The sequence below is a fragment of the Capsicum annuum genome, chromosome 1 (assembly GCF_002878395.1).
Source record: "Capsicum annuum cultivar UCD-10X-F1 chromosome 1, UCD10Xv1.1, whole genome shotgun sequence".
NCBI lineage: Eukaryota > Viridiplantae > Streptophyta > Magnoliopsida > Solanales > Solanaceae > Capsicum > Capsicum annuum.
Window position 1 is genome coordinate 170,854,340 of NC_061111.1, and position 11,020 is coordinate 170,865,359.

The 11,020-nt window shown below is 36.2% G+C and overlaps 1 protein-coding gene across 4 annotated transcripts; it reads left to right on the forward strand.

Moving 5' to 3' along the window:
• The first annotated feature begins 931 nt into the window (after positions 1-931).
• LOC107841327 (dual specificity protein phosphatase 1) lies at positions 932-9,002 on the forward strand. Of its 4 annotated transcripts, none has more exons than XM_016685292.2 (7): positions 1,124-1,278; positions 2,045-2,204; positions 2,279-2,414; positions 3,153-3,273; positions 5,775-5,920; positions 6,640-6,730; positions 8,779-9,002. In XM_016685292.2, exons 2-6 carry the CDS (start codon positions 2,097-2,099, stop codon positions 6,684-6,686), a joined length of 558 nt encoding a protein of 185 aa, XP_016540778.1. In that variant the 5' UTR covers positions 1,124-1,278; positions 2,045-2,096; the 3' UTR covers positions 6,687-6,730; positions 8,779-9,002. The 4 variants fall into 4 exon arrangements, with proteins under 4 accessions (XP_016540781.1, XP_016540778.1, XP_016540774.1 ...); XM_016685288.2 differs by having other exon boundaries at positions 6,640-6,710; XM_047398835.1 differs by lacking the exon at positions 1,124-1,278 and adding an exon at positions 1,291-1,456 and having other exon boundaries at positions 6,640-6,710.
• The last annotated feature ends 2,018 nt before the right edge of the window (positions 9,003-11,020 follow it).

Consider the following 11,020-nt stretch of genomic DNA (forward strand, 5'->3'; position numbering starts at 1 on the left):
TACCTACCGCAACCACGTCCTCGACCTCGACCTCGACCATGACCACGACTGGGTCAGGACTTCTTTCACGCCTAGTTGGGCGAAAGTGTGCTACATTCACTTTTGGGAATGGAGCAGTACCAGAAGGCCGACTTTCATTATTTTTTATTAAAAGCTCATTATGTCGTTCAGCAACAAGAAAATAAACAATTAATTCAGAATATTTCTTAAATCTCATATTTCTGTACTGCTGCTACAGGAGCATACTCGAGGGGGGAAAGTAGAGAATGTTTTCTCTAACATGTTGTGATCCGTGATAATTTTTCCACATAAATCAAACTGCGATTTAATTCTAAATATCGCAGAATTATATTTAATTACATTTTTAAAGTCCAGAAATCTCAAATAGGTTTATTCATTACGAGCCTGTGGAAGAATGACCATATTCAGGTGGTCGTATCTTTCTTTTAAATTGTTCCACAATACGAGGGGATCTTTGATCGTGAGGTATTTCATTTTTAAACTTTCGTCAAGATGATGACGAAGAAATATCATGGCCTTGGCCTCTTGATCTGATGCCTTATTATTATTTTTAATGGTGTCTGTCAGACCCAGTGCATTTAAATGTATTTCTACGTCTAGTGCCCAGGATATATAAGTTTTGTCAGATATATTTAGGGTGCTAAATTCATGTTTGAAAATATTAGATATTATTTAAGAAAAATAAATATTAATTTTTAAATACCTTTGAAAGGATTTTGCAGAGATTTGTGCTGATAATATGTTATAAAATTATATAAAAGGAAGAAATGGAGAGGAAAGTTTTGTCTTTTGATCTTTTCTTCTTACTTCATTCTGCATACAACAATTGCTATTTATAGCCGTGGTTGGCTTTGTGCCAATATATTATCTGTTCACTAATGTAGTTGGCTTTGTGCCAATATACATGGACTCCATTAAGTTCCATAATAAAATAATAATAAATCAATTCAGGGTGAATGCACAAAATAAAATGTGGATTTTTAGGAATCATAATTTTTGTCTGATTCTTGAATTTATATTGAAAAACTAATAAATATATAAGAATTATAAATTATGAACCCACAAAATAAAATGTATTATTGATCTAATGATAAAAATTATAAATTAGGAACAACCTTTAAATTCAACATCCATCTTCTCTTGGGCCCCAAATTGTGAAATAGGAGTAACACAACTCTTTTTTTTTTTTGTTTGTTACTACCTTAAATTTTATTTTTCTGGAGCACAAGGCATAGAGTTATCTTGATTCGCAGTGCGGTAAGATGTTCATTCATTCATCTTCTCCTTTTCCACCAGTGTTGAATAATTTTCTTTTTCTCTGTTATATTAGCTCTGGTTAATCTATTTTTTCTTCTATTCTTAGAAATACCAATAATATTGGGCTGGATTTTGTTGCCGTTGAGATGTTTAATCAAAACTCCCCAAGAAAATTTTAGTTTAGTAGAATATTATGATCTTCTTTTTCATGGGCAATTATGATTTGTTCAGCACATCTTTTTCAACAACTCATTTATTTTGATGAATGCTTCATAACTGTAACAACTTTCACATTAATGTGGCACATTTTGTGTTCACCTATTGTATACCTATTATGGATTGACAGCTTAACAAATAAAGTGGGTTGCAGTAGGTTCATCGCAAGCTTAACAAATAAGCATAGTATCATGAATCCTCTAGCACTGACAAATTATTTAAAATTAGAATGAATAGAGCAGAGAACCAGGATGTAGATGATTCATATAGCCAATAAGTTTGGGATTTAGGTATTCAGATAAGATTTGAACTGAAAATAAAAGCAATACTGCAATTTAAGGTAACTCAAGAATCGAAATGGAGCCTATTTATTCCGTAAAAATCTCCAATGGAGCTGTTGTTTGAAGAAAATAGGTTCTTCATGTTGGAATTCCTTATATGTAATGCTTAAAATTCCCCTTAGGAGAAAAGTGTAATTTGAATCTTGAATTTCTTCTGCATATATAGTTACTAATATATTAATACAAAACTTATATGCCAAATATTCCAGAGCTCCTAAAACGTTCAGAAAGTTCAAGCTATTTTAAGGAAGAAACCAAAAAATGGCTCAACCTCTGGAGTTTTATAGCAAGCAAATTGAAGCTCTAATGCGGGCATTGTCTGTAGCAAAAATCATTAGAGAAGATAGGGATCCTTGTATGATTGAAGAGGTACTAAACCATGAATACTAGCCATTCTAGGTTTATTTTTCACCTATGCTTATTTGTTTCCTTATATTTCATAGGGTCTCTATTTGGGGTCCTTTGGAGCTGCCAACAATAAAGATGCACTCAAAAGCTTGAATCTAACTCATATTTTGACGATTGCCAGAGATATAAATCCTCCTTATCCAGATGAATTTTTCTACAAAGTCCTTGCTGGTAGGAAGTTTCTAATTTTGTTTAATATAGCTGAATTTCTTTCAATGTGTCTTGAATATATGCATACAACAACAACAACATACCCAGTCTTGAATATATGCATGGCATGAGAAAATCTGTATCTCCATATTTTATAAATCACTGACTACTGGATGATCCATTCCTTACTTTATATAAGTATAGTCAGCAACAGCTATACTTGCACAGAAATTAGAGAGCAGGAAATACCGTACCACACCCTAAGTTTTCCATACTAATGCTAATGTGGTACTTTGCTTTCCTTCCTGCTTCCTGTCTTTTGTCAATTATTTATCTTATTGCCAAAAGTTCCCCTTAGTTTTGTTGTAGTAGTCCTATATAAGATTAAGTAGCAAAACTCTGGTTAACTATCTAATTTGGAGAAGCAAAGAACTCTTGTATAGTAACGTGAAATACAACTTTTTCTACCAAAGCCTTCTTGGGACTATGTCTTTTTTACCTCCTTTACCAACTACATAGTCAAATTCTTCCTTATGGTAATGCCTAATTATTGTTTTGCTTGACCTTCATTTTTAACTACCTAGTTAAGGTTAGAACTATCTCATTTGCCTTACTAAAATGAAGACAAAAGATTTAGAACTTTCCAATAAAGTGAAGATAAACTGAGGCCTTCCGCTTCCTCCTTTAAAATTTTTCTCTTTTAATGAGATTGATGAATGATTCATTTATATTTTTCAACTTCTTGCAAATTTGGGGCAGTTCATGACAGAGTTGATGAAAATATTTCACATTACTTTGAGGAGTGCTTCAACTACATTGAAGAAGCAAAAGGACAGGGTGGCGGTGTGTTGGTGCATTGCTTTGCGGGAAAATCCAGAAGGTGATTTCAAGCATCTTTGCCTGGATCTTTAAATCATGGTTTTATATGTGGGGTAACACTAGAAAAGAGAGGTGCTTAAAACTGTACTTGTTCTTTAATAAGTTTGTACAAGATTTAAGCCAATAGCTTGCTTTGCTACATATAATTAAAAGAACAATATTATGACTAAACCTATTAAGTCAAGAACAGAAACCTTCATATTCCATGTTCAGCTTGATACTGTAAACTAAAGCAGTATTATGGAGTTATCTTCCAACCACATCTTTTTCTATGGGAAGGGGTGGGCAGGACAACATTCATCCTGGATCAGCAGAGTGCCTATGATATATATATATATATATATATATACACATACACATTTTCTTTTGACATTTGCATTCACGCTGAAGACCAGAATCTTAATCTGGATATGCAAGTTTCTCCAAGTTCCTTGCATCTTTTGTGCCATTCGTCTGAACTCTAGCATTGAGGTGTAATGGTTCCAAAGTTAAAACTTTGAAAGAATGAATTGTCATCGTCAATATTTTAATGACTACACTCATTTATGTTTCTTTTGATGCCACAGTCTGCGTGTATGCATTACTTAACGGTGCCAGATATTTCAACAGAGTAGAAAAAATGGAAGATTTAGTGAGTCACCATTGTAGTGCTGAAGTTGGAACCTTTTTCATAATATATTTAGGCTCGTTTGTAAGATAACTGCACAAGTTTCATATATTTATGGATTTTTGAAAAGTATCTGTGTAGCCTTGTTTCTTTGTTGTAGAGAGACTTTCCTGTTGATCGTCTGATCTCTATCAGATCCTCATAGCAATAGTAATCATAGCATGCAATACCTTCAGCTTCGTTTCATTATTTCAAGTACAAGATAAAAAAAAGGATTATGCGTGGTTTTCTTGGTATTAATTTGGTCATCGGGTTTAATTTTAATAATAAACTTTTTTGCCCATATGACATCCTATTCATATTCAGCGATCTGCTTCTTGCCCTTCTTTTTTTGATCTTATGTGGTCTGGATCTTAGGTTTGCTTTAATAAATTGTTTATGTCTTGAATCAGCTAGCTCTTTATAGTATAATATATATGTCATATTAAACTTACTATTTCCTTCTTATACCATGGTTGGTGTCATTTTCTCTAAATCTTCAATCACACTTCAAGAACAATAGTGCACCCAAGGGTGTGGCCTAGTGGTTCAATGAAGTGGGGTTGAGTACCATGAGGTCGCAGGTTCAATTCCCAACAGAGATAAACACTAGGTGATTTCTTCCAATCTGTTCTAGCCTTGATGGACGGAGTGACCTGGTACCTGTTGGTGGTGGGAGGTGGCAGATATCTCGTTGAATTAATTGGGGTGCGCACAAGCTAGGCCGAACACTACCTTTATCCCCCCAAAAATAGTGAAAAAGTAAATTGAGAAAGCATAGAGCAATGGTGAGATTGACGAAGATTTCACGTATCGTATTGGGGCAGGGTGGTTGAAATAGAGGCTCGCGAGTTTTATGTGATAAGAAGGTGCCTCCGAAGCTTAAAGGTAAGTTCTACAGAATGACAGTCCGACTGGCTATGTTGTATCGAGCGGAGTGTTGACCAATTAAGAACTCCCACATCCAAAAGTTGAAGGTGGCAGAGATGAGATGTTGCGATGGATGTGTGGCTATACCAGGAAAGATAGGGTGAGGAATGAGATTATTTGGGAGAAGCTGAGAGTTGCTTCAGTGGAGGACAAGATGTGAGAAGTGAGGTTACGTTGGTTCGGGCATGTGATGAGGAGGGGCTCTGATGCTCCAGTGCGGAGGTGTGAGGCCTTGGCTATGGATGGTTTTAAGCGGGGTAGAGGTAGGCTAAAAAAATATTGGAGGGAGGTGATTAGGCATGATATGGAGCAGTTACAGCTTACGGAGGACATGACCCTTGGTAGGATCATAGGAAGGTGCGGAGGACGCGGATTAGGGTAGAGGGTTAAGGGGTGGGAGTGCGTTGGTAACATTAGGGGAGCATTCTTTTGTGTCTGAAGTTTCTTGTTCGTGCTGTTGTGTGATGTCTATGGTTTCGGTTAGATAGTTTTTAATATTATCTTGATGTTGTATTATCTTGTGGCTAGCGGTGTAAGTTTATTTTGCATACTGTACTAGTTTATATGCATTTATGTTTTGTGTTTGTTATACTGTTATCGGTCCTAAGTCGGGGGTCTATTCACCTGTGCTAGTGGTATGGTCTGCGTACACTCTACCCTCCCCAGACCCCACTATGTGGGAATACACTGGGTATGTTGTTGAGAAAGAACTTTCTAGAACTTAAAATTTATCTCTCTTGCTTTTCCTAGTGTTCCTTTTGTATATTGAGATGACTGTTTTCTTCAGTAGATGTATTTAACTGTCCAATATTCAGTCAAGTACTAACAATTGACAGCAACCAGTTTGCTGCTTCTAAGTTCTCATTATCAAAATAGTTATAAGAGAGCCTCTTACATTTTATTTTTTTGGTTCTATGCTTTTGCAGTGCAACCATAGTCATCGCGTATCTGATGAAAAAGCATGCTATGAGCCACAATGAAGCTTATCAGCTTGTCAAGAGTAAAAGACCAGTCGTTTCTCCCAATGCTGGTTTTGTGGCACAGTTGGAAAACTATGATAAAACCCTTAAAGGTACGGTTTATTGTTCATTTGGTGGTTTTGCTCGCATGATCTATGGTTGACGAGTTTTGGTTAACTCCTTATTGTGATGCCATTATCACATTGCATCTGTGATGATTGGTGATGAAAAATGAGAATCAGCTATGTTAACAACTTCTTAACTTTCGTTAAATTTCTTATTTATTACGCAAATGAATCAAAATACAGCCGGCAGACTTACCAAATCCACTGAAAGGGAAAAAATCGAGGTGCAGCGACAGTTTTCTAAATTGTATCTAGCAAAAGAATGCTGGGCTTGTTTCCACTTCAACAAGCACAAACTTTCCAGACAATCAAATAAACTCCTAAGTGAAACAACCGGTGCTTGTTGCTTTTGTTCTGTGAAATCATTAACTCAATCCAGTAACAACAAATCTCCCAAATCTAAGGTTTGCGTCATGAGTCACCTGTATATGCACCCTTTTATTAAATGGGATTTTTTCTGATATACAAGCTGTATGCCAAAAAGTAGAAAATCTACATAATATGATTCTCCATGAACACCTAATCTTTTCTTCAAATTGAAACCTCAAGGGTGCAGCAAAAAGAAATAAGAAATGAGAAGTTTTTCCTCAAATATACATGTTCTCTATTCCATCGAAAGTTCTCTTAATTTTTTCCTTCGACGTGACCCACATGAGTGCTAGTGGGGCAACATCCCAGGCTCTTTGACTTCTCTTCTAATTTTTCAGTGGAACTTGCTCCATCAGTGTGCCCGACATCCCCAATGCAGTCCTAACCGTCTTAATATCTCACAACACAGGCAAGTCACCACCAAACAAAGTAAGAGGAGGAGGTCTGCATCTTCACTTGAACATTTGCACATGAAGCACCAGTTTACATATTTGCTCCCTTTCTGCTTTCAAGTAAAAAACTACACCTTTCTTGGTACCCAAGGCAATCAAACCAGTAAGTGTGGAATCTGATTCATCCCTCACCAAGAGCGTTGGATAATTTGACTTTACTGGAAACAACCCATCTCTTCTCATCCCCCATGCCCAGTAAGTTGATCTTTCTGGTAGCTTGTATGCAACTCACATATCTTGCTTCATTGTTCAACCCTACAAAGGGTTCACTGAGATGGGTAGTTGCTGCAGCCGGTATAAAGGATTGTGGAAGCTTAAGCTAAGCACATCATACACCATAGTTCAAAGATCAACCAACGAGAAACAGAGTAGCTGAAGCTAGCTATTAAATGGGCAGCCTTGCAGAAACTCACCAAAAGTCCCAATAGTTGGAATCTCTGTTACATGGACCTTTCATTTGCCTTGAGATACCTGAGCCAAAACACAAGGGTGGAGTATTTCATATGGATTCTTCAGAAATGCTATAAACATCAAATAACTGCTCATGGACATGGTACTTACACACATTCCCTCATCGGATAAGGACCATAGTTGAGTCCATCTAACATTGGATAAGGACCATAGCAGTGCATTGCTAAATCAGTTTTTCTATTCGGAGAACCTTCCTCTTATGGGAGGTTTGACCTAATAAACATGTAAAGAATGGTTCTTGGGCGTAACACTCCCCCGCACGCCCAAGCCTCGTTAACTGGAGCGTGAACAATATAATATGGGGGCCCAACATCGGTGAACAAAGATTTGAGATGGACCTGGCTTTGATAGCATGTAAAGTGGATCTTGGGCCTAACTCCACCTCAAAACTCTTAAGGGAGGTTGCCCAAGTCCATATAAGGAGACCAATTACCCATCCCTTTTCCGATGTGGGATACTTGACAACACATTGAATCATTCACCGGAAGGGTGAAAATTCATGAAATCTGGCATTTGCATGCACGTGGCATAGATCGCCGACCCAACAAGCTGCAAATTATATCTCAAAACAGCTTGTTTCTCCAAAATCAATCTCCAGAATTAATAGTAATGAGTAGTGTGTTTTCACTCAGATCAAACTTGTCAGTACCTCAGTGAATCATGTGACCTGTAAAGCCCTCATTTTCTTGCTGGTGTTACAATGTACAGATTTGAGAAATTTCATATTGCAGTAGCAGGCATGTAGATCGTTACTAAGGGTTCTTTCATCACCATAATCTATTAGTCTCTTGAAATATATTACTGCATTCAACCTCCATATTTTCTTTATTTGTCAATCTGTCTTCCATAGACATATTGAAGGATTGGTCTTGAGCTGCTTATGTTCCTCACATTGATGAAATGCATAGAGGGGCATTCTACCATATACTAAAAACCGCTAAGTATGATTTTTCTGGTTTCCTTAAGATAATGCTGCTGTAAGCTAGTTTCTAGTGTTTTGAATATCGGTTATGATGGATCTTTTGCCTGGACTAGGATCACACTTTTTGTAGATCTATTTGGTTTGGATAATCCCCTACTTGACAAAACAAAGCTGAAATATGTTAAGTTGACAAGATTTAGATGTTCTACTTTCTTGTTCATGTAAATGGACACTCTTCATGTCTACATGAGTTGGTTGCTCACTGAAGTAGCTGGTAACTTGTCTTCTACATATAACTAAGTCGAACACAGTAGTAATTTTGCTCAATGGAGTGAAGGGGCAAATCTAAAATTCTGGTCTTGAATGTCATATGATTAGGTAAATAGTTATTGTGTGCCAACTTCAATCTTTTTATCTCAACAGCAACAACAACAACATACCCATTGTAGTCCCACATAGTGGGATCTGGGGAGGGTAAAGTGTACGCAGACCATACCACTACCTCAATGATCTGCATTATACATTTCAATCTTTGTTTTCTTGCATTCATTTGTGTTATTTGGTCTTGTAAATTCATCATTTTACTAAGTTCTCAGTTGATTATATTTCTTACCATCTTTTCAAAAATGCAGATCTGAATACTCCAAATGTTACTCTGTGATGAAGAGTAAGCAGCGCCATCTTGTTGAATGAATTGAACAGTAAGAATTGTTTGATAAACAATGATAGGAGTAAATGATTTGAAAATCCATTGACAAAGTTACTGCCTCGGCAGACACTTTGTAGATATTATTCTTCCACCATGGAGAATTTTGAAATTTTGGTTCATATTATTTATTTGAAATTTTTACACAAATTGTCAAGATCTGACCTTTTGGCTGAGTTACGACCAACACTCTTATGTCTTCACGTAACCGAGCGTACCTTCTTAGCGTTTTATCTCTTCATAAACATGAAACACTAGCAACCCAATGTAGTTCATAAAGAAATATAGGACGTAGTATGACAAAATAATGAATAAATTTAAAATTGTTACTTTCTTTCTTCTATGAAACTGAATCACTCTCTCAAAATAAAGTCATTCTTATTTTGTGCCAAACTTAATAAATACTACCTCCGTCCGTCCCAAATTACCCATTGAGATAACACATTGATTAAGAAAAATAATTAATAACATGGCTAGTTTACCATAATATTCCTATTTAATGATAATTACATTTTAATTTGAAGAAAAAGTAATTAATGCAAAGGGTAAAACATGAAAAAAAATTGTCTCTTTTTGATTAATAAAAAAGATAAGTAAAATGAGAAATTAAATTAGAAAATTTGAGATGGAGGGAGTATATGAAACTATTATCCGATAATGTTGTCTATGAAACCTCTAGCAAGGAATTACTGGCGGATTATATAGGGAAAAAGGCTTCTTGGCTAATCCTCAAAATAAACGAATGAAAAGTAAATGACTAACTATTCAGAAAACAAGAAAATATCCATGAAAACTAGCATAGCTCACGAATAGTTGGGAGTGTGAGGGTATATAGTATCTTTTAACGTGCTCATATGCAAATCTTGTAAGTTGAACCTACATTGACATAAACCAATATAGGTCCAGGTAAATTTCATCTATGGTCATTTAACTTCGTATCGATTTCGCGAAAGTCATTTTTCTTTCATTCATGATTGTAGACACGTAAAATTTATTGGATCAAATTTATATAAAATTTGAATTTGATCCATATTTTATTCGGTCTAAAATTATTTTGGGCTTAAAAAAAAAATAATAAGCCCATTTTATTCCTCATCAAGGTCCATCTCACCTTGAAACCCAAACTCATCAAGTGACGTGGCATCCCAGTCAAATCCAAGACCAATGAGACGCCGCCACATGTACAAATGATGTGAAAATCTCATTCAATTTCAACAACCAGTCAAAAGGTGCCAAGTGTCAAAGTGACATGTTTTGGCCAATCACAAGCAACTAGACCTACCCCTACAACTCTAAATAGGGGGTAACATAACATTCTAAAAAAAAAAAGAGGAATTCTAGAAAAAGAAGGGGACATTCTGAAAAGGACTTTAACAAGCATTGACAACGTCGGCATTGACTATCAAGTTCTTGCAAGAAGAAATTAACGGAGTTCTTCCAGGAGATTATTCCAAAGTGACAAAACACTTTCCGACATTCCCGACAATTGAAATACGTCTTTAGGAGTCCAAATCATCCAACGATTCGAGAAACACGCTACTGAAGGCCCTCGAATCATTTCTAAGTTCAGGAGAGAAGAATCAAGAGAGTCACAGAATTGTACTCACAAGATTCATTTTAATAAAATTACTCTTTTTTTATTTATTTTATTTTTGCTTGCAGTTAATTTTCAACACTATGAAAAAGAGTACAATTCTGTGACTCTCTTGATTCTTCTCTCCCGACCTTAGAAATGATCCGAGGGCCTTCAGTAGCGTGTTTCTCGAATCGTTGGATGATTTGGACTCCTGGAGACGTATTTTAATCGTCGGGGATGTCGGAAAGTGTTTTGTCGCTTTGGAATAATCTCCGAGAAGAACTCTATTGATTGCTCCTTGCAAGAACTTGATAGTCAATGCCGACGTTGTCAATGCTTGTTAAAGTCCTCTTTTCAAAATGTCCCCTTCTTTTTCTAGAATCCTTTTTTTTTAAAATGTTATGTTACCCCCTATTTATAGTTGTAGGGGGTAGGCCTAGTTGCTTGTGATTGGCCAAAACATGTCACTTTGATACTTGACGCCTTTTGACTGGTTGTTGAAATTGAATGAGATTTTCACATCATTTGTACATGTGGCGGCGTCTCATTGGTCTTGGATTTGACTGGGATGTCAGGTCACTTGAGGAGTTTG

What these genes read in the sequence shown, in the direction of transcription:
- LOC107841327 (XM_016685292.2), top strand. Translation starts at nt 2,097, where the DNA reads ATGGCTCAACCTCTGGAGTTTTATAGCAAGCAAATTGAAGCTCTAATG. An exon ending in TTTCTACAAAGTCCTTGCTG is followed by an intron (nt 2,415 to 3,152) that starts GTAGGAAGTTTC and finishes AATTTGGGGCAG; the next exon opens with TTCATGACAGAGTTGATGAA. An exon ending in TTTGCGGGAAAATCCAGAAG is followed by an intron (nt 3,274 to 5,774) that starts GTGATTTCAAGC and finishes ATGCTTTTGCAG; the next exon opens with TGCAACCATAGTCATCGCGT.